This window comes from Mesoplodon mirus, assembly GCF_964341445.2.
Source record: "Mesoplodon mirus genome assembly, chromosome: 6".
Classification (NCBI taxonomy): domain Eukaryota; kingdom Metazoa; phylum Chordata; class Mammalia; order Artiodactyla; family Ziphiidae; genus Mesoplodon; species Mesoplodon mirus.
Genome location: NC_138982.1, coordinates 94,481,064 through 94,505,838, shown reverse-complemented (window position 1 = coordinate 94,505,838; position 24,775 = coordinate 94,481,064). Strand labels below are relative to the sequence as shown.

The 24,775-nt window shown below is 35.9% G+C and overlaps 1 protein-coding gene across 5 annotated transcripts in view; it reads right to left on the bottom strand.

The window, feature by feature from the left end:
- The window catches only part of CBLB (Cbl proto-oncogene B), a 209,397-nt gene that overhangs the window by 98,701 nt on the left and 85,921 nt on the right, over positions 1 to 24,775 (bottom strand). For all 5 annotated transcript variants that reach the window (XM_082626006.1, XM_082626002.1, XM_082626005.1 and 2 more), the window contains one exon: positions 17,963 to 18,109. In XM_082626006.1, the coding sequence (XP_082482132.1) occupies positions 17,963 to 18,109 (147 nt within the window). The remainder of the gene's footprint in view (positions 1 to 17,962; positions 18,110 to 24,775) is intronic.

Sequence of the window (24,775 nt, the reverse complement as noted above, 5' to 3'; positions counted from 1 at the left end):
AAAGTACTTCAGAAGAAGGTATTAGATCAATGTCCTGTAGGTCTGACCTCTTCATTTGTGTACGCAAGGTTATATAACTTTGAATCAAGTTAAATTCTTCCCCTCCATTTATTTTCTTAAAATAATAACAAGATGATGGATTCATATAACAGTAAGAATTTTTTGTTCAGTGCATAAGAAAGTTCAGGTGGAAAGTCATTGAGACATTTCTGCCACCACCCCGATAAAGTTCTACAGAGATGGAAAGCCACTTTATCTAACCTTTCATATTAATGCAAAGGGAAATTTTAATAAGTTTTAACCAACCCCACTGGCTATCATATGGAAACTTATTTATTCAACTTATTCATTAATTTAATCTTATTAAATACCCCATATCAGCATTTTACTATATAGTGCACTTACATGGTTCAAAAATTTAGAAGAGCATAGAATGGTACCCAGGGGAAAGTCTTCCAACCCATCCTCTACCTGACCAATTTTCAACATTCACCCACCTCTTCCCCACCATGAAAATGAGTAACATCCATTATTCGTTCCTTACTTTTCCTCCTTTTGGAATGTTAAATGCCTATTCCTGAACAAGTGCAAGAAAGCAATCATTCATATTTAAAAAATTTTAAGCTGCAGTTTTCATAATAAGACAGCATAAAAGTTATATACACTCTCTTCTAAGATTCCAAATATATAAATCTTAGGTTTTTCTTTACTTGTATCTCTTTGAGAAATAAAACTCAGGCTGAATGGACAAAATTGGCTCCATCTGATACTAATCCTCCCAGTGAAGCATCACTATAAATGTAAAACTTTCATATTCATTCAATAATTATCTGCTGCAGTGGCTGTCAAACTTGAGCATGCATCAGAATCACTGAAGGGCTTGTTAGCACAGAAATTTCTGATCCTCAACCCAAGATATCCTGATTCAGTATAACTGGGGTGGGGCCGTGGAACTTACAGTCCTAACAAGTTCCCAGGTGATGCTGATGTTGCTGGGCTGGGGGCAACTCATTGAGCATCACCAGTCTATGTGATCTATTAATTGCTAAGGCAGGACACTGTGGAGAAATACAATTATGGAAATACAAGATACTATCTCTGCCCTTGAAGAAAACACTCTTTCAGGGTAGAAATGAGATCTTTAATGTTAAAGAATACAGAAAGGGTATCTAAGGAAGTGCTGGAGGAATTCCAGAGAAAGAGTGGTCTGTGGCAAGATGAATAAATGAATGGTGAAACAGGCTTACAATGCTATGCTGTATATATATGAAAGTTTGTGTTTGATATGCTATTAAAAGAAAAAGGTTATGAGGCTGAATACATCAAAAGGCTTTTCTCTATGTATGAAAAAAACAGGAAACCACAGAGAACCGAAGAGAGACACCACATCAGAAGCCATTTAGAAGAAACACGCATCAGGCTCTGATTAAGGTTAACAAGATGCTGCTGTTTTAAAATAACAATGAAAACTTTTGATAACATTAGAAGGCTATTGATTTATGGCAAAGTGTAGATATGCAATTATGTCCAGCTTCATTATAGTTACCTTGGAACTAGTGCCTAAGAAGCAGTTTTCTTTTCCAAATTAAAATTTCAAATATTCAATAAACAAAAGAGACATGAACCATAATACTCAAAGTAAAAAAAAAAAAAAAAACCCAGTAAACAAAGAACTACTGATTTAAGAAGGGTATGTGTTTTCTCTTTTGTATAGAAATGTTTAGAGAATTTTGTCTTGTGTATAAATTATAAAAAGTAAACAGACTGGCCGAACAGACACCTTTCGATATCCATTACCATAAAAATTATCCTCATCCTAATAGTTAAGGTGCATGCAGATCATAAGTCTTCTGAATAACCAGTGATTTCCCTGAGCAAAACATTAAAAAATGAACAAACTTCTAAAGTTGTAGTCTCATTTACCACTTTGGAACGACAGTTTACAAAGGGGCAAGCTACATTTGCACGGTCCTTGTGCAAATGAGACTTTCCCCCAGTTCCCTTGTGATAAACCTAACGTCCAAACAGGCATTCACCAGAACCTTAATTAAGGGTAGTAACAGGGATTAAAAAGAAAGGGAATTATTTGGTTAACTTACTATATATAAAACTTTGTACAACAGATACCCTTCCCTTGATCAGCTGAGCCAAATACCCACCATGGGAAGAAGGTGGGAGCAATGGTGGGGCGGGCAGGCTCATGAGTGAAGAAGAGAAATAGAGTACAATGATTTCTGGAAAAAAAAAAAAAAAGAAGTTCTAAAACTGTTGCACTAAGGATCTAACTTTTTAAAGAGGATTTCAAGTTGCTTCCACATACTTTCCTGAGGTTTGTGGGTGGAGGAGGAAAGGAAGAGGATGACTGTTCACACCTTTAACTAACTGTAGCAATACCACAGAGTGGTGGTTTTTATAACCTCTTCCCCTAGATATGAACCTAGTGAGAGAAAACGTTAATGGAAAATTGTTTTACAAATATGTAGGAACTTCAGTGTGCTGGCAGAGATCTAGGAAAAGGAAAGAGGCAGAGAAAGAAAAAGAATAGAACATAAAAGGTCCAACTAAGCTTCAAGCTCCCACCAATCCAGAGGTATTTTAATTTGTCCTTTTGCCACTTATAATTATAAATCACTTTAATTACACGTTGAATTAACTTTAAAATCCAATGAAAAGCTCAAGTAGCCATCAATCCACAAAGAATTGAATAAAAGACCAATGGGTAGCCTGGCACCTATAATAATAATGTGAGTTCAGGATCTTTAGACTTCCAATAGGAAAAAAAAATGAGAGCTGCCATTTATTGATGACTTACTATCTGCCAATCACCAAATTAAGTACTGAGTTTGTCATAACAGTGTGAGGTAGATAATATATTTATCCTCAAGATAGAGATGGGGAAACTGAGGCTTAATGAGGTTAAGTGATTCACCCAAGAAAGACCGTATATGTGTCAGGCATTGTACTAGTTTCAGAACAAAAATCTAAATAAAGCCACAGTCTAATAAGTGGAAAGATTTGTAAATAACTTATGTTGTGTCATGTGCTCAGGTTATCACGGAAAAAGATTCACGTGCTATGGGAACCCAAGGGGATGGAGATCCTTGCAAACAGGGACAGTATCTTACTCATCTTTGCCTAAGACGAGTATGCAACTAAAATTTGTGTAATTAAACTGTGTCTAGGGAAGGCAAGGGAGTGTTTCACAGAGGAGGAACCTAGAAATTTGAGTGTACTACCACTCTCCTACTAAACAGAAATGGTTTGATGACTTAAAAAAAAAAGTGATAGTGTATTCACACAATGTCAGGAGAGATAACAACTTGCTAAATTTTAAAACCCTGCAGTTTTAACACAAAAGAATAAGGAATTGAAGACAAAAATGTAAGGCAATTGATACTCAAAAAAAGGGCAAAACATTTCCATGAAACCACAAGTTCTCATAAAAGACTATATAGGTTTTATTTTTAACTCATATGCAAAAAAAATCCATATAATAAAGGTGTGAATCTCAACAAAGGCTAGGATGTTTGGAAACAGGAACCTTTGTGTACTTCTGGTGTGAATGAAAATTTACACAACATTTCTAGAAGGCAATTTGGCAGCAAGTTTCAAAAACCTATACATTTTAACCCAGAAAGAGCCTACTTCTAGGGATTTCAACAAGGAAATTATGTCAAAAAAAAAAAAAATACACAGCAATGCAAAGACTCATCCATGTCTCGTCAACAGTGTTGTTCATAACAGCAAAAAGTTAAAACAAATATGTTCGATAGTAATAATAAGACATATCTATAGGTTAGAATATTTTACAGCAATTAACAATTGTATACGGAAAAAATATTTATTGTCATGGAAAAGTGTCCATGGCATTAAATGGAAACAGCATTTTTAAAATTGTATGTCCTTGGGAACTCCCTGGCTGTCCAGTGGTTAGGACTCCATGCTTTCACTGCCAAGGGCCCCAGGGACCCTGGTTCAATCCCTAGTTGGGGAACTATAGCTCACAAGCCACGTAGTGTGGCTAAAAAAAAAAAAAAATTGTATGCCCTTTATGATCCAATGCTGAAAACTATCTGGAACGTCTGGAGAGATCAACACAAATTTTAATTGATGATATCTAGATCATGGTAGGATTACAAGCAATTTCTTTCAGAATATTTCTAATATGCTCTAGTGGCTTAAAGGAGTAAAAGACATACTAAAACTGTTTAAAGTATATTTTACAATCACAGAAATAACCAATTAAAAACAAAAATTAGAATAGTATTTGCCTATGAAATGGTTTTCTATCTAGGAAATACAAAAAGATTTACAGATTAAACTATGAGAAGAAAAGGGAATTCAACATGGCTGCTAAATATAAAATATGCAAAAATCAGTTGTATTTCAATATATAAGCAATACATAATTAGAAAATAAAACTTAAAAAATTTACAATAGCATCTGAAAATATCAAATAAATGGGAATAAAGCTAACAAAACACAAGCAAAAACACAACATAAACACACAGACATACTTGATCAGAGATGTAGAAGACATAAAGGGATATAACGCTTTAATGGACTGGCAGACTCAATATGGTAAAGATGTCAATTCTCTCCAAATTGATTCTTAGATTTCTTACAACCCCAATCAAATATTCCAGGAGACATTTTCATAGTAGGAATTGATAGGCTGATTCTAAACTTCATAGGGAAATGCCAAGAGCCAAGAATAATCAAGCTGAACTTCAATAAGAAAAACACTGACAAAGTTATACTCTTCACATCAGTTAAGACAGCGTGGTATTGGCACAAGGATAGACAAATAGACAATAGAACAAATTTTGGAAACAAATGCAATCATATCTGGACACTGATTATGTAACAACTATATATAAACAGCAGTAGGGAATGGATGATGTTTTCAATAAATGCTGCTGGGTCAAATGAATATACATATGGAAGAAAATGAATCTTGACCCTGAACTAATACCATATGAAAATCAATTTTAGACGAACCTTAGACCTAAATATGAAAGATAAAGCAATGAAGTTTTTTGGAAGAAACAGAAGAGAATACCTGCATTACAGGCAAATAATTAAAACAGGACCCCAAATATCCTTTATCAAAGGATAAAGGAAAAAATAAATTAAAAACCTGTGTTCATGAAACAATGTTATTAACAAAGTAAAAAAGAAAGCCACATATTGGGAGAAACCATTCACATAAATATAATCAACAAAAAATTCACATCTATAATATATAAAAACTTCTAAATATAATTACTACTCAAAAATTGGGCAGATAATTTTCACACTCACACAAAAAATCAAAATATTCAATAAACACACAAATATACACTCAACTTCATTGTCATCATGGAAATGTAACTTAAGAACAAAATGAGATTCCACTCATCCCCACCAGAGTGGCTTAATAAAAAGTTTTAAAATGACAAATGATACATAAAATGTTGGGAAGGATATGGAAAACAGGAACCTTCAGGTACTCCTCATAGGTGATTAAATTGGCAAACCACTTTGGAAAACTCTTTGGTGGTTTACTAAAAGCTACTAAAGCTAAAACCATGCATAAACTAGGAGCCAGCAATACCACTCCTAGATATACATACAACAGAAATGTATACATGTTTTTTAAAATGTACAAAAAGTGTTCATAGCAGCACCACTGATAAAATCCAAAGGAGGAAGAATCCAATGTCCATCACCAATGGAATGAATACGTAAATTGTGGTATAGCCATACAATGGGGCAAGGAGAATGAACAAACTATTGTTATATGCAAGAACATGGATGGATTTCATAAACATAATAGTGAAAAAAGCCAGATTTTTTTCAGAGTATAATTGAATGATTTCAATTATGTATGATTTCATGATACTAGAAGTCAGGATACTGTGGGCAGGCAGTGATTGCATGGGACTTGCTGAGGGGTTGGGAGGAAGGGGGATTCTGAACCATACATAATATACTATTACCTTATTTGGGTGGCATTTACACTGATGTGTTCATTTTATGAAAATTCCTCATCTTACATTTATGATTTGTGCACTTTTCTGTATGCATATTAAGCTTTAATTATATACTAAACTTAAAAAATTTGTATGTTACAATTCTGAGATTAAAAGAGAGTGAGAAATGTGGGAACGGACAAAGCATCTGCCATCGTATAAACAAGGAAATTAATTTTTTTTTTTTTTTTCTTTTTGCGGTATGCGGGCCTCTCACTGTTGTGGCCTCTCCCGTTGCAGAGCACAGGCTCCGGATGCGCAGGCCCAGCGGCCATGGCTCACGGGCCCAGCCGCTCCGCGGCATATGGGATCCTCCCAGACCGGGGCACGAACCCGTATCCCCTGCATCGGCAGGCGGACTCTCAACCACTGCGCCACCAGGGAGGCCCAGGAAATTAATATGTTTGTTGGTTGGTTTTCGGTACTGTTGCTGTAGTACTGGTGGTGGTTGTGATGGTGGTTGTTTAAAATCTATTCTAATTTAGGGATATAAAATGTCATCTTGACTTTAAACAAAATGAAAACCTGTTCTATCTATATTAACTCATTCCTATTTTCAATTTCATCTGAATTTTGTTCAGAAAATTCACCTTGATCAACAAAGATATGTTCAGTGGCAGTACCTTTAAGTTGCTTTTGTTCATAAGATAATAAAACGTTCATAAGCTATTTGATATGTTTTGATTTTTATTACGGATGCAAATATTAGTACTGTGATTCCTAAGTCTGTATACAGTTTGTATATAGTTATTCCTTAAATCCAATCTTTTTTTGGTAATGACTATTTGTTAATGGATATGAAAATAGATTCTTAACAAGCTATTACAGCTGTTGCTCTTCCATAAGAGAAAAATAATTGTTTTCCAGCAACCCACAGAAAGAACATATCAAAACCACTCTGGTCAAATAGCTGCCTTACAACTCATCATAGATAGGATGGTAACCACAGTTACCAAGGATATTCATGATTAGATCTAACCATTCTTTCTCATAAGTGAAAATTCCTTACTCTCATACAGCAAGACACTGGATATTTGTGATAGATTTTTTTTCTTTGTCAAAAAAGTTTATAACATTTTGTCTATAGAGTAGACAAGCATTACTTCCCTGTATAAGCGACAAGTATTCTCATTTTCACATTCTGAAACTTACATTTAGAATCAAACATTTTTTACAAGATTCAGAAACAAGGAAGTAGATTCTTTAGTATCATCCTTGATTTTTTTCAGTAAACTCACTCATGATAGATTTGATGCTTTCTAACTTCTGGTCTCACAACCTAACTTTTGAACATAATAAAGAGCAAACTTACTCTAACCAGGAAATTACTTTATACTTTGTAATTACTTTAGTAATTAATGGATATTTGCTCTTTCCTTTCTAATGACAACTGTTCTTCAGGAGATTTGCTCTGCAGGTTCAGTGATGCTTGGTAGGTTCATAATACACACAAGATACCATAGCAAGATGCCTCTGATCTGCTGAGGTCAGATTAAACAAAATTAGTAAATTATATACCCTAAAATTAGAAGGTTCTGCCACACATCCCCCTTTTAGCATTAAGAGCCCAGCCTGTCCTACAAACAATTTAAAAAGTCTGTAATAAAAGAAAATTCCCCAGAAATCTCTCTACATAGGTCAATTACATTAACAAGCAATGGGTGAAGTCTGCTAGATATGTAAGTTAAATTAAGGCAAAAAAATATACGATTTCCAATAACTAAAGCCTCACAGGAGAAACTATATACATACTATTGTGCATAAGTAGATCCCCCAAAATTCCTTTTTATTAAGAGAAACTACTGATGACTGCAGATAAACAAGGCAAAAACAAAGCTACAAAGAAAAACAATTTCATTTCCTACTGATAATCAACATTCAGAATAAGGAAAACAGGAAGATGAAGCATTAGCAGTCTATTAATGAAAAATAAATCCTAAATATTAATTGTATGAAGTTTAATTTACTTTGCTTTTAAGTCACAAACAAGTTCTCCGCCAGCAGAACGTGTTTCTAAAGAACTGTGAAAATCTGAGATTCTACCCTATTTGCAAGCTAACAAGTTAGCCTATCACAGTTGCGTGGATGCTGGCAGAAGACAGAGTCTTTGTGGGTCAGGGCATCAAAGCCAAAGGACTTCGTTACTCACAGGAAGCAGTGGTCAGAGTATCACCATTTTCTTGAACTTGTTCCCTGAGCTCTAATTCCCACAGGATGATTCAAAGAGAGTCAGGTGACACCTACACACACAGTGACTTTTGTAACTGGAGAGGAACGCAGGGCTTAGGGAACCCAAATATTTTATAATGGTTAGTAAGTATGCTTGTTCCTGGATATGCAGAGAAATAATATCTTTACATTACAGGGTTGTAAACAAGCATAGTCTTTGCTTCAGAAGGAGGCAAAGACTCTCTTCACCTACCAAGGTAGAAACATCCCACAGAGAAAGGAACAAACATGCTAAGGGACTAAGAACCAGGACATTTTTTATTTCAGGGGCACATTATTAAATACGTAATAAGAAAATAATTATTTCTCTGAATACAATATAAGAACTTCTGAGAATGGGAATATAAGTGGCTTAAAAACTGTTTTAATTAATTAAATCAAACTGATGAGCTGACTAGAACTAAGAGATGGAGAAATGTGAAGTCTGCTTTTTAAAAAAAACAGGGCTCCGCACAGGAGGACTTTGTAAATGATATTTTATTTATTTATTTTTTTTTTTTCTTTTTGCGGTATGCGGGCCTCTCACTGTTGTGGCCTCTCCCGTTGCGGAGCACAGGCTCCGGATGCGCAGGCCCAGCGGCCATGGCTCACGGGCCCAGCCGCTCCGCGGCATATGGGATCCTCCCAGACCGGGGCACGAACCCGTGTCCCCTGCATCGGCAGGCGGACTCTCAACCACTGCGCCACCAGGGAGGCCCTGTAAATGATATTTTAGAAACGCAATTTCTGGAAGTTTTAGTGATTGGCTTAATATTCCAAATTATTTAAAAAACATTAATGGTCTCAGGAAGTGGCATGAAAGTATTTTCCTCATTTGGCAGAGCAGTTAAAACAAAACAAAACAAAACAAAAACCAATTACTTCTCAAGATGGGGAAGTAAAATAAGTAGCCAAAATCTGGATACAAACAGGTTAAACTTTAGAGGACAAGGTTAGAATTTTATCTTATCATTAGGGAGCTTAGAAACTTCAAAATAAGAAAAGATATTCTCAGACTACCACCTAGATGGCTGGTTATAATGCACCACAAGTCTTGGTGGAAGGCCAGACACCTTAATCTACCTACTCAGTGTACAGCAAAAATCCAACGCACCTATTCAGGGTACACCAAAAACTCAACACATCTATTCAGTGCAACATGTGGAGCCTATTAAGACTGGTTATAAAGGAGACTTTCAGAATGTTAAAGAGAAAATACACTAAGTTATGAAAGCCTGTTGTACCACATCTGATGAAATCTTTTAAGTCTTTATCTAATTGATCTGTCAATACTATATTCTGATTCATCTCCCTCTTTCTTTAAATCTATCTTCCTTTAGCAACTATAATACCACACTCCCCAGCTTTTATGCCTACTTCCCTGGTGATGCCTCCATTCCTTAAACTTCCTCTGTGCATACATCATTCATCAGAATTCTTTAAGGATCTGTCCTCTTTGTTCTCCCTGCACATTCTCCATGGTCTACATCAATCAGTCCAATGGCTTCACACAGCTTTTAGAGATTACAAACTCAGATATCCGGAGACCAGGCAGATAATGTATATGAGTAAAGAGGCCCAGGTAAGGACTGCAATCAATTGGAGGGGACACATATAAACTGGGCAGCTGGCACCCAGGTCTAGCCAACTGTCGCCACGTCAGAGTTCATATCCAGTGCTGCCATCACTTCCAATTTCTCAATGAAATTCAATACAATATTTTTGTGTAAGAATCAATAATTTTAAAAGTTACCAACTAATTTTTTAATGTAGATACTGTCTGAGGCCAAGGAAAACATTCTACGGGCTGTCAATCTGCAAACTCATAGATGTACTGTCAATCCTAAAATCTCTGTCTTTAATTCTATATTCTTTTCCTCAAGGTTGTGTATCTAATCTACTAATAAATATCACCACATGGATTTGTCTGGACTCACAAAACTGAACATATGCCAAACTGAATTCATCTGACTGCCAAATCTCTTCTTCCTACTTTTCCTGTCTCAGTAAATGGTACCCAGTTGTTCAAATTGCAGATTGAGGCATCACATTTGGCTCATTTTTTGTACCTCATATACCTTAATAATCAAGTACAGTTAATTTTATCTTCATATAATTCTCAAATTCATGCACTTCTATTTATTTATTTATTTAATTTATTATTATCTTCACCTAGTTTTCTACAACAGCCTCCTATCTCTCTATTTCTCTCCTAATTTATCAGTTTCTAAAGTGGGAAGTGGAATGGCGGTGGGGGGCAGGGCAGTCATAGACCCCAGGGGTATACAAGATGACCCTATTTAGGATGAGAAGAAAGGACTGAAATTCTACTTGTATTTTTAATTCATTTTTAAAATTTATATTATAATGTGTCCTTTATATTATATATGAGAATATACATTTTTGTATAGTAATATGTATTTTATACATATGTGGGTATGTAGATGATATACATAGATGATGTATGCTCAAAAAGTAGTTAGTAATAAGGTAGTAATAAGGAATATGATTGAATGGGTTTAGAAACCACTGCTCAAGTTCATTATCCATACTTCAGCAAGAGTAGCCCACCTATAATCCAAGTGTGACCACTTCCCTACTTAAAACCCATCATGGGCTCCCATTGTTCTCAGGGCTCCAAAGAACAGAGTTTTAAAAGTACAACTTTGCATATGGAAAAAGCAAGTCCAAATGGCCAAAAATGGACAGAGCTTTCAAAGCATAGTCCAAGAGAGAGAATAACAATTTTAAGTACTTTGGTCCTTGAGGCAGGGGAATTCCTATAGTGGGTCATAAACCACCACCCCATATTTAGATTCCATGTTCACTAAGGAATGTTCTGGATACGATATAGCTCCACATATAATTTACCTAACAGTGATGAGAGCATTCCCATCTGCTTGACAGTAGCGTTAATCATTGTAAATTAATAAAACCACTATTCTGGATTATAGATCAGTTTGTGAGCTCAGTAAAGTATGCTCAGTCTCTAAACATATGGATCTAATGAAATCAGGTTTCAAGGCTGAGAACCAGGGCCTAATTCACGGTGATTTCACGGAAGTAAATGTCACTTACTGAGGAGTTTAACGTGAAGAAAAGAAGGAAAAAGAGAACAAGAACAAAAAAAAAAAATGCCATTTATGGAACCTTGAAGTTACTCTGCATCCTTCTTTGGAAAAACAGCAGACACCATGAGAATTCCATCCCTGTCACAGTATTCTCCCCTGTGTACTTATTAACACATGTGCAACCCATACAAAATACCAATTCCTCCATGCAGCCTGAGTGTTCCTCTGATGGCTCTAGTAAGTAATTCACTTACTGTTTGTGACATTCCTTAAGCACTTCTGTAATGGGACAGAACTGATTTTAAATATTTATCATCTTTGTATATACTGCCCTCCACAAATTGAATACATACTGCTTAGAGGTAGAAAATTATAATTTCACATCTTATTTGCTTTTTCTGTCTTGGATCTTGTTGCAGTGAGTTGAACAAAATAGCCCTGTCATTTTATTTTCCTTATGAAATAAAGATACTTTGCTTTTTCGAAACAGGCAGTAGTAAGAGTTGACTAAATAACAGAAATATTAAATGGCAATTTTTTTAGTTCTATTTCAGTTCTTTTTTTTTCTTTCTCTCTAGATCTCCTGCTGCACATTTTTCTTATAAAAGTTCTTCATTTCTATTGTGCATCCTTTAATTCAATATGACTAAGTTGCCTTTTCTTTGATTAGAGGGAAAACTGATCTAGCTAATATGCTAAAAAAAAAAAAACGTATCTTACTCACTGCAAAGGTAAAGAAAGCATTGCCCTTTGTTTCTTATTAAAAGTGAAAAGAGGGCTTCCTTGGTGGTGCAGTGGTTGGGAGTCCGCCTGCTGATGCGGGGGACACGGGTTCGTGCCCCGGTCCGGGAGGATCCCACATGCCGCGGAGTGGCTGGACCCGTGAGCCGTGGCCGCTGAGCCTGCGCGTCCGGAGCCTGTGCTCCGCGACGGGAAGGGCCACAGCAGTGAGAGGCCCGTGTACAGCAAAAAAAAAAAAAAAAAAAAAAAAAAGTGAAAAGAAAACACAGGAAACCAAAAAAGGTCCCTACCACTTCCCCAGGAAATCAAAGGTAGATGTAATGAACTGAATTTTAAACAGATCATTTTTTTTGCCCCATGGTCAGCAGGACAGTTTCTTATATTCTACCTCACTTTTACATAGGGATATACACAATTTTAGAAAACTCTTATTAACTTTTTCTGGATTTTGCTTTTAGATTTCTAGGGACCATGGAACCTCTATCATGCAAAGTTGAATATTAATGATATTATTTGTAGAATTAATAATAAATATATTCATGGGGCTTTGAGCAAGATTAAAGGTTTAAACTGGTTAATTATTCCACAACACAGAGTGCATACAAAGTGCCAGACACTGTCTTACCTGCCTGAAATGTAGATTTTAGCTCTTTTAACCTTTGCAACAACCCTACACAGTAGGTATTCTTATTACCATCCACATTTTACAGATGAAGAAACTGATGCATGAAGAAAGCATGGAGCTTGCCCAATGTCACAAAGCTAGTAAATGTTGCAGTCAGAACCTGAACACAGATGACCCGCCTGCGAGCCTGCACTAAGCATGCTGCCCCCAGAACAAGCAAGCAAGCAAACGCTGTACACGTCCCACGTGCGCACACTCATACACATGCCTCTGCTGCTCAACTCATTTGAATTAAATGAGCAACAGTTCCTGAAAGTCTCCAAATGAGACACTGTGCTGATCCACCTTGGGAAACACAAAGATTGATTAAATCAGCCTGATTTCATGGGGCTTATAGTCTAATGGAAAGATAACTAGACAAATAACTTTAAAAATCAATGAAAACTAATAAATATGGAGGACGAGTAAGAGCTTATAGGAGTTTAAGAACTAAAAGATCCAGTATAATAATAAGGGCCAGAATCAAGAGCAAGATGAACTTTGAGGGATTAGTGAGAACTTTTATACCAGAGATAAAAATCTTCAAGTGGAAGGAACAATGTGGGCAAAGACATAGAAACCTGTAGCTGCTAAGGTGTCAGGAAAGAGCCAAATAATGCCACTTGCCAGAAGAACAGGACATAAGTAAAAGAAAAGAGGACTAAAATGGTAGAAAAATACATCATGAACTCAACCAATAATTACTGAGTGTCTGTTATGTATACAGTAGCCAAAGGACTCATCTGATAGCCATTTAAAGAATAATGTTTAAACTTTGTACTGAAAATGGAGCTAATCTACGTGAAAGCATTTGACAGAGTTTGACATATAATAACTCTAATAAATGTACCTGTTTTTACTAATTCTTGGATAAAAAGTCAACAGGAGCTTTATCTTTGAGCAGGAAAGACCCATGTAATAAATACATTTGATAATATAAATATATTTAAAATACAACATAAACACAAAACATGGGGTAAAGTTGAACATGTGGGAGGGTATATATTAGAACCTAGAAAAGGAGACTTCTGAACTAGACTTAAAGGAAGGGTGCCAAGATTCTGGGACTGTAGAAAAGAAAGAGGAGGGAAGAGGGGCATGCCAGGGAGAACTGTAGGAACTGATGATAAAAGAAAAATCAATTTGTAGATAATAAGTTATTGAAAATTTTGAGCAGACAATAGACATCATCCATCCACTCACCCATCCATCCAATTATTCATTCAGTCTGTTAACACTTATTAGAGCTCACATATTCCAAGAAACACGCCAGGCTCTGAGAAATAAAAATCAAGGAAGCTTTCTAGTCTACTGGGAAATGCAAGCATGTCAGCAGTTCACTGCAGTCTAGTGTGCGAGATGTGAGCTCAGGTACTTGGAAGAATAGAGCAGGCATGCCCACCTTAGGTTAGGGTTACTGAGGAGCTCCTTCAAAGTGGTGACACTGGGTAGGGTGTGATACTGGGTAGGGTGTGGGTAACTGGTTTCCCAAGAGGAGGGTGCAGTTTAGGGAAACAAAGACAATGAGGTGTGGAAATAAAAAGCATACTAGGAAATAAGTACAGAGTATGAAGAGGTTGTTTCTTTGAGGATGAATTGAATAGAGAGATGAAGCTAGAAAAAAAAAGTTCCTAAAGCTTGTCATATTAATGGGTTATAGGCTTTAACCCAGATTCAGTAATGATGCATAGAATGCATAGCGTTTCAGGCAAAAAAAAAAAAAAAAAAAAAAAAAAAAAATTAGAATGAAGAGTTCTGCTTTTTAGAGCTCACTGGCCTCATCAAGAAAATCAATGTGGGACTTCGCTGGTGGCGCAGTGATTGAGAGTCCGCCTACCGATGCAGGGGACGCGGGTTCGTGCCCCGGTCCGGGAGGATCCCACATGCCGCGGAGCGGCTGGACCCGTGAGCCATCATGGTCGCTGAGCCTGTGCGTCCGGAGCCTGTGCTCCGCAACGGGAGAGGCCACAACAGAGAGAGGCCCGCGAACCGCAAAAAAAAAAAAAAAAAAAAAAAAGGTAGGGAGACCAGACAGAAAGCTGTTGCAGTAGTCCAGGGAAGAATTTGAACTTGAACATGAAACTGAAGAACAGAACTTGAAGTAAAGTAAGGATGGGGAGAAGGTGCATACGAAGATTCAGGAGTTAGAATGGTTCTTGCTGAATTATCATTTGGTTGGAAACACGTCTAAATTTCCTCAACATCAAGAAATGCTTAGTACAAGGAGCCTAGAAACTGCTACCTGACTTGCTTATTAGAAAAATGACTGTCACCCAGAGTCTCATCACATTAATGGGTCTTTTTTTAACAGTTAGTAATACATTTTTTGAGCCTCATGCTTAAAGTTTCTGGATTATAAACTTCACCCTCTAACCCAGAGTTTGGTTTTGGTCTCATCTGGCAGAATTTACTTAGACACATTCACTCAAAAATGCCACTCCTCTTTTTCATATATTTCTACTATCTCCTGGTCAACAGACTAAGAAAGCAAAAGCAGAACCCAACTATTAAAACATTTCAATAACTTCTCATAAAAATGTACCAACTACAGGACTTCCTCAAATCTAACAACTACAGAACTTCCCAACCAGTTTACCCTGGCACATGATGTGTTATTGATCCCCTAAGGCTCCAGAGAGACAGAGCCTCTTGGCAGCTGGGCTTGGATCTTGAGCAGAGGCTGGCCCTGCCATGACTTCAAAAAGGTTGAGAAGCACAGAAAGGAAGCATTAGTCACATGACACCTAAAGATTTTTTTTTTTGTCTGCTGCCTGTTCTTTAGGTCTGAATCCTAAAATTGCCTTTAGGAGTTTTATAAAGTCCTTCGAACGATAACTATTTCCCAATTTTAACTCAATACTAATATTTTTTTCTTACTGACAGTTCTTTTGGGGAAAAATATCACAATAATACTCCTTATGTTAAAACCTGTTTTATAAAAATCATAATCTGTTTGGCTGTTTTTAGAACTAACAGCTCAATGGTTCTGTTTTCGGAAACAATAATGCATTCAAGTTTAAAGGCACCGGTTCGGTCAGATGAAAGCATTCTCGTATGCCCTCAATATGTAGATAAATAACAGGAATACTTCTGTATGAGAACTCAGTTATGCAAAAATGCAAACTAGTATTAGAGTATAAGGAAGAGAAAAGAATTCAACCTTTTAAAAGGCTACATCATTCATTCGTCCATTCATTCAATAAAATACTGTGGAACTATAAGGTGAAAACCCACAGAGAATATAAAGATGGTTTCTCCAATGATCTAATAAAAGAAGCATTAATTTTGATGATTACAGAAATATGTCTGAGTTCCAGAAGGAGCTTTACCTTTGGCTCTCATCCCCAAGATAAAAATCTTAAAGACAAATTAAGAAGCCTTCTCAAGTAAGCAAAGAGAGAAGACAAAGGTACAAGGGTTTAGGAGGTAGGGAGAGCGTTTAATCAGCATTTCAAGAATCCCCCATTTGATTCAGTAGTGATTTCACGCACGTAGCAGTTGGACAGAAATTTCAGCCCCTTAATGTCTATGGTTATAAATAAAGGGAAGTAATGATGTCTCAAATGCATAATTCTTTGTGGTTTGAGGTGCCGGCAAAACAAACTCCTCTCTTGAAAAACATGTGAGCAATCTTTTGTCAAAAGGTCCATTTTTTACTGACCTTTTGACAAGCAGGCAATTTTTAACTCACCAGAATTTTCAGTTTTCAAAAAGAAATACCGCAAGCAACTTGTCTGATAGATTTTCTTAAAATTTTAAGATAGTTTATTTTGAAGGTTACCAACTCTTTGCATTAGGCTCAGAGTGTTAATATATGAGCTGTAGCTTCAAGACATCCTCAGCTGTTACTCCCGGGATGCTGAGGTCCCTTTCTGCTTTCTACTATTCACAAATATTTAATCCGTACACTCCTGGCTGTTAGTCTAATTCAGATAAGGATGAACCTTTTCTTTTTTTAAGTCCTCATTCGTGAATGGATATAGGAGCATTACAAAGAGCTAGATTTCTGGAACACAGAATATCTTGAGTTAAAGGCAATCATAGTATTTCTTCCTGTAGTGCCTAAAAATAATTAAGAATACATTTTATTTAAGAAGTGGGAAAAAGACTTTAACATTTTTGAAGTAAAAAAATTATGCATCTAATCAAATGTGCATTGCTCTGTGTATGTCCTAATCATGTGGTAGCTATAGATAAACACAGCACATCATACAGAAAAAAAAAAAAAAAAGGGAAACCCAGCATTACAGTTAATTCACCAGTGTCACAGGACTCAGATCACTGAAAGTGTATGCCAACATTTTACATCGTATTTCATCAGCTAATGTATAAATATAGAATTTAACTACAGGATGAAAACAATAATCTGTGTGTAAGCAATCACTCCTCCTTAATTCTTAGCTACAGTTTTGCCTACATTCAAGGACATTCTGAGGGTGTTCTCTCATCAAAGGGGACCCTTAAAAGAAACTGAAGAAACCATCTGCCACCTGATGCTCAGTTCTTAAGCATCTTACTAAGAGATTCCGGATAAAATTTTGCACATTTTATTTAAGTTATGCAGACTTCAGATATTTAATTCCTATTATTTACCAAGCTCACCTGGGTTTGTGTCTGGATAGGAAATACCTAAGGAAAACATCTTTAGCTATTTTTGTGAGATGATGCAACTTTGTGATAACATTATCCTCATTTCTGTATCTTGCTTACACGTGCATACTTTCTGTGCAATGACACAGAGAAAACCTGAATGCCAGTGCTGAGGCCTTTTCCCACTTCAATTTCAGATCTTTGTCAAGCTTATACTCTACCTCCTAGTATAGAAAGCAGTCTCCAATGCCTGCAGTCCTGAAGTAAGTGTTGCCCCTCTGGATTGTCAGAACAATTTATTTAGGCCAATTTTTAAAGTGTCTTTCCCTTTCTGACTTTTATTTTCTATATGTGTTTTATGTGTACACTAAGTTATAAAAAGTTATGAGCTTCTCATGTATACTGTCTTACATACATCTGCTTCTTAGAGCTAACTATTTAACTCAATGAATGCTCACCAAATAAATAAATGTCATATAATATTTACTTGGTAACAACAAAATTATTCCGTTACTGAGGTATACTTTTGGTGGCTAAACAGAAAAAATAGCAATCAAAACACTTATCAAAAACACTGCAGTATATTCTCAAAATACTCAGGTAAAATCTACACCCTATGGAACTGGAGGCAGGTCTAAGTCATTCTTCAAACATGGATCCAAATTTGTACTTACTTGTCTCCAAAAAACTTTCTCCAGAATTCAGCAGCATCTGCTTTCGTGATACGAAAGTTATCTCCCTGGAATTGCCCATTGGGAAAGATTGCTTTGATTTCTGCCAACATGTGACTGAAGATAAGGGATAGTTTTGTAAGATTTCGTCTGTAGATACAAACAGGGAAAAATGAAGGAAAAAGTAAATATATAGGCATGTAAGATTTAATGGGAATATAATATGAAAAATGAAATTATCAACCTAGGTCAACTCAATAAAGCCCTTAAAAACAATGTTCATAAAAACTGTACATTTAAATTCCTAACAGGGATTCTATCAGTCATCCATGTATTCATTTAATATAAACATGAACAAGATGAATTACATGAGGTTTAATGGGAGAGACGGACACCTAAAAAACTCATCATCAAATATAAGTGTTAAACAAAAAAGACAGAGTGATTATTTCTACACGGGGAATAAGGAAAGATGTGTCATTTAAGGTGAATCTAGAAAGATACGCAGTTGTTCAACAGATGAAAGACTCAGAGTGGAGAGGAGGAGAAGAAGGAGAGGTTAGGAATAGAACTATTTGGATAATATCTAGATTTAGCATGGCTAGAGAAGAGCAGAAAGAGAGTGGAGGAAACGGCTTGAGACAAGAGAAAGTTTGGTTGGGACATGACAAAAAGAGGCATCTGAACCAATGAACAAAGTTTTTGTCAAATACACTTGCCACTTCTATCTAAAAATCAGAGTTTCTGATAAGTCTCAGATATGTGCATATTTTAGAAGCTCCCTGGGTAATTCTAATGTAGTCCATAAAAAGCTACTGCGATAAGAAATGGGAAGCCAAAATGGACTAAAAAGATTAAGGAAATGATCAAATCTCTGTTTTAGAAAGAAAGTTATGGCAGTATGAAAACAATGGTTTGGAAGGGAGGGAAACGTAAGTGTTGTCTCTATTCTAATTTCCATGTTAACTTCTGGGAATTCTGACATGATTTAGAACAGGCTTCAAACCGTGACTAATACTTTAACAGTATCATCTACATTCCTTCTTAGCTTTTCGTAAGTTTACAACATTAATTATGTTAATCAGCCCCAAACTGTTAGTGCTAGATAGTAAGGAAGCAATTGAAAGATAAAATACTACAGAACTTTTCAGTTTTGAGCCGACCTTGCCTCTTTATACTCCTGCTTACTCAGAATCACCAGAACACAGCAGGCACAATCTACTATCGTTCCATTTTGAAGCTTTAACTGCTTTGTGTGTGTGTTGAGGGGTCAGGGCTAGGGCTGGGGCTGGGGAGGGGGCACTTGCATTAGCACTCAAAGTAAAAACGGGAAAACTAAACAAAGCCATCAAATCTGCAATGCATATAACACCATACAATGTTTCAGCAGGACTTTGACACTGAAAGTTGTGTTTATTTGCCTTTTTTTTTTTACTCATGTATCTGTGTTTAATGACTCTCAAATAACAAGCAAAAAAACATATTAGGTACCAAAAAGATCATAAAACATGCACCTCTCCGTAAAGTCACTGATAGGAAACATGTAACTTCCTATATTATATGAATACATAATAAATAAGGAACTTGTGATAAAAAGTGGGAAAAATAGGAATGAACAGAAAGCAATAAAGCATAAAGTAATTGACATCTCAAAAAATTTATCTCTACTGGAAAACCAAAAAGTCCCAATTTCCATAACCTTTATTATCCATGAGAAGATTTATGGGAAAGAAGGGTCAGAACTTAGGCCTTATTTTAGTGCTTGATTGGCAACAACAAACAATCTGCAAAATCATTATGGTTAGGTTATGCAAAATGTTTCATCATCTTCTTAGATTCAGCCACACTTCTGCACAACTCAGCCTACTTCCAAGGTAAAACTTCTTTAATTAGTTGAATCTTTGATTTTCTCATTTATGTCAACACATCCTCATTTAGGTGATGGTAGATTTAAGAAATCCAGTCTTAGGAAATGAAAAGTAAACTGATGAACTATATCCAAGGAAAGAATTGCGGCCAATACAAACTGCAACTGACATTTGAAATTTGAGTTTAAGGAAAAACATAAAGTCACTTTTGAAAATCTGCAACGAATTTATTTCTATAATTAGGCAAATGAGTTAATTTTCTACCAAACTTCCAATTGATACATACAGAAGAAAAAAGAAAACAAGATGGCTGTAATTAGGGAAAACCAACTGTTCCTTATTTTCTGAATTGGTTGCTCTCCATCCCCTTGTTTCTCTGTTCTTTAATCATATCCAAATGTTTTTCATTTTTATTTGTTAGATCTAAAGCCTGAAGCACAATACCAGTGATTACCCATCTTGGATTTTTGATCCACTGGCTATGTAGGCACTAAACTTTAAAACAGAAATAGTAACATTTTATCTTTATAATTTACAGTCTAGAAGCTCTAATAATCACTATATAACTAATCACTGTTAAATTACAAACTGTGTGTATAGTCCAATTTTCTTGTTCCTACAAACAGATCACCACATTTTTATTCGCCTTTTTGCATAAAGTAAGGCAATGAAAAGATCTATTTTGCCTTTAGTCTTTAAAGAAACACAAATTCAAGTTGTTAAAAACATGTGAATGCAACAGTTTTGTGTTACTTTATTTTTCACACATACCAGAACGCATATTTATATTTATTTTATATCTGATTTTTAAAAACACACACCATACATATGTAAATGATTGTTTTGGAAACCCTTTACCTGAAATATTGATTTACAGAGGTTGCAATCCACACCAAGAAATGAAAAGAACTTATAGCTAATTCTATTATCTGATGTCATTTAAATTTACTGTCATAGCAAATAGGTTTGTTTTTTATATGACTGTGTGGGAGTTTTTTGTTTACTATATTTTGCTTTACATTAAGCTTTAGTTCCCCACCCCACTCTGCACTCTTAGATACCCATTTTAAAAATAAATAGCCTCCAATTTTGAAAATAAAATCCAAGGATACAGTCATCTCTAATCATCTAGACACAGAGGGAAGAAAGGCAACAACTCCACATCTTCTTTGTAGATGAATTTTTTTCCTAGCATGATATTTTTCCATACTTTGCCAATTTTCCCTAAGCCCACCTGATTGCCACTCATCATAAGACGAAAAATGATGACTGCTTAATAAAGGATTTGAAGCATCCTAATTAAGATATGTATCTATTACTAAATGCCCCTATCCCAGAACTAAGGAAATAAAATTTATCTACAAAGACTCAATAACCTTAAACATAACTTTAATTTACAAGAAATTTTGCAATACTTTCACTTTCAATAAAGGGATACTTTATTTTGACTAATTACTACCACATTATCTCCCATTAACCATCAAAAGCTAAGCCATTTTAAAATTTTGTTTTGTGTGAGATTTTGTTTATAAGAAATAATTTTGGAGTAAAAGTATTCTGATACACCAGGTAAGCAAAAAGTAGCTTCTAGATGTCAATACTAGGTAAACCAGTAAAGATGTTAATATATAAAGGAGCCTTGAGAAGGGGGAGGCAGAGAGGAGCAAAGAAAAAGGAGAGGGAGAAGATGAGAAGGAAAACTATCTGCATTTTAAAAAAAAAAAGTGTAATGAATGCATCAGCAATGTCAAGAATATCACCTAAGAAGCAAGGTGCCTCTTTTATCCTGAATTTGATCACCTAAAACTGTCCTTCTTTAAAACAGTATGAATCAATTTCTCCAAAATTCAAGTTACATTACTGCACAGAATGTGAGGTTGGAATGATGGAGCATTACTCTTTACGAGTAAGTCTTAGTAGCTTAAGTGGCTATAGCCAACATCATCAGGAGGCTGAAGGTACACAAGATTTGATGTAGGATGACACAATCCTACCCTCAATACATTTATCACATAGTAGGGGAGAAAAAGACATGACTACATTATTATCATACAATATAGTGGGGGCAATGCACCAACGATAGCCATCTTCAGATGAGGAATTTGAAAAATGAATAAAAAATACATCAAGACTTGATTAGTAGCCTTCACTAAATGTAGGAGACACAAAGAGAATAATCTAATTAGATCGTATGGAGTCCTTGACTTTTCTCAATTCAAGAAATAGCTGTGTCATAAATCAAGGAGGAAATAAAAAGCTTTAAGTGCTGAATTAGTGAAAAACTTTAAATGACACTTCATATCAATGAGTTCCAAAGTTTTTGCGAATGTACTCCTTCTGGTAGAAGAAATGGGAGCCCATTTTTTATCCAAAAACTATTAATAATTCAATTTTTACATTTAAAAGCTAGAACATGTGCTTCTTAATCTTTACAAGGTGGAACAAATTCAACATAAAGAGAAAGGCAGGACACAAAGAATATAAACAGTGGCACTGAAAATGAGACTCACGTCCAGTTAAAGAGCAATTACCGTTCACTCTATTTCTGATGTAGTGCCTTCCAAGATGGGTTTAGGGCGTTACTTCACACTGTTTTTGACCTTGGGAACATTTTGATTCCTAAGAAAGTGAGGATACTAGGCTGATGCAAGCCTTGCCTTTCATTTCCCCCTCTTGGGAATTGAGACTATTATTAAGATGACTCCTGGGAGTCTCAAATAAAACTGATCTTATCCATTCTCTTGCCTAAGTGCTTTAAAGTTTTCCATACATCTAAGGGGAATATGAGGCATATATTTTTTTCAACTGAAGTATAGTTGATTTACAATATTGTGTTAGTTTCTGGTGTACAGCAAAGTGATTCAGTTATACATATATATATACACATTCTTTTTCATACTCTTTTCCATTATGGTTTATGACAGGATATTGAATCTAGTTCCCTGTGCTATACATACAGTAGGACCTTGTTGTTCATCTATTTTATATATAGTAGCTTGTATATGTTAATCCCAAACTCTAGTTTATCCCTCCCCAACCCCCTTTCCCTTTTGGTAACCGTAAGTTTGTTTTCTATGTCTGTGAGTCTGTTTCTGTTTTGTAAATAAGTTCATTTGTGCCATATTTTAGATTCCACATATAAGTGATATCGCACGGCATTTGTCTTTCTCTGGCTTACTTCATTTAGTATGATAATTTGTAGGTCCATCCATGCTGCTGCAAATAGCACTGTTTCATTCTTTTTTATGGCTGAGTAGTATTCCATTGTGTATGTATACCAGATCTTCTTTATCCCTTCATCTGTTGATGGACATTCAGGCTGCTTCCATGTCTTGGCTATTGTAAATAGTGTTGCAATGAACACTGGGGTGCATGTATCTTTTCGAATTATGGTTTTCTCGGGATATATGCCCAGGAGTGGGATTGCTGGGTCATATGGCAACTCTATTTTTAGTTTTTTAAGGAACCTCCATACTATTTTCCATAGTGACTGCACCAATTTACAAGGAATACGAAGCAGATCTTAAAAGTCCAAATCCCAGTGAAGACTCAGAGTCTACCCCAAGTCATAAGAGAAGTAAAGTGTGAACAGAAACGTTCTAACCTGAGACACAGGCAGCAGGACAATTTTTTAAGCTGCTCCATGTTACTCCATTGAACTGCTCACTTTAAAAGAATTTAGCAAACTATGTCAGTCCAAAAGCTGCACTGAAATAGGTAACCAAGGAAGCTCTTTTTCCTTTCTTAAAGGACAAATCATCCACCACTAACAAGGCTAGGGAGACCAAGTGCAAAATTGTGGCTGGGAAAGATGAACCCTGGGCATCCTTTGATTTCTGCAGTATACTCTCAAACATGTTGCCCACAACGGTCTATTAAGAGCAACAGGCCATCTTACAAAATAAGAATGATGCACTCAGGGTAGATAAATTTGCTTTCTAAAATAAACAATTTTGAATGGACAATTTACAAATGCCTTACCTAAACACAACTAAAACATGAAACATTCCTATCACATTCAAATGTAATATCCTTTGACAAGTTCCCAGAAGATATTCAAAAGATACTCTGCCTAATTCTTCAACTGTTGTGTATTAAAGAGATTGGCCCTGAAATTTGATAGTACATATTGGGTTCATATCCTTACTCTGCTGGTAGTCTTGAACAAGTTACTAAACCTCTCTCTCTGAATCAGTTTTCTCATCTCTAAAAGTTTTAAATAGAAATGCCTGTCTCACTAAGTTGTTGTGAGGAGTAAATAAGATATGAAGGTAAGAGCCTAACACAACTAATTTTGAAAACTCTCAATAAGTATGAGTTATTATTAACTGTACCTGCCACCTCTGTTTAAAAGTATAAATATCCTAGTAGTCTTTCTTCGTTTCCCCATATAATACTATTGTTACTTAAACGGATGGCCATCTTAAGGCCATCATTCTCACCTTATTATCATCAACTGTCATGGTGGCCTCTTATAATTCCACAGCAAACAATGGGCGAATATTTGATTAATCCATTCATTTATTCTGCATATCTTGACTGAGTGTCTACTACTATGTCTAGGTAGGCACTGATGATACAAAGGTGAAGATGACACAATCCTACTCTTGATGAATTTAAGGGGCTTAGGGATTGCCAAAGGTATAGAACAACATAGTGGGAATAAAACTGAGATAGAAGCAGAACAAAGGTGGTAATCAGTGAGAGAGACAGAGGAGTTTACAATTTGGGGGGTGATGGATGCAGTTCTGACCAGAATATGGCCCTGCAGTGGGTAGGAACAGTACAGTGAAGATGAATTAGGTGAGGAATTAGAAAACTCCAAGGGTGAATGGGGTCCTTCATGTGGATTTTGAAATTTCCTATGATTATGACAGCAGTCTGGATGAAGAAAAGGACTACAATAAGCCTTATCTCAGTACACTCAATAAAACTTCCCAAATAATCT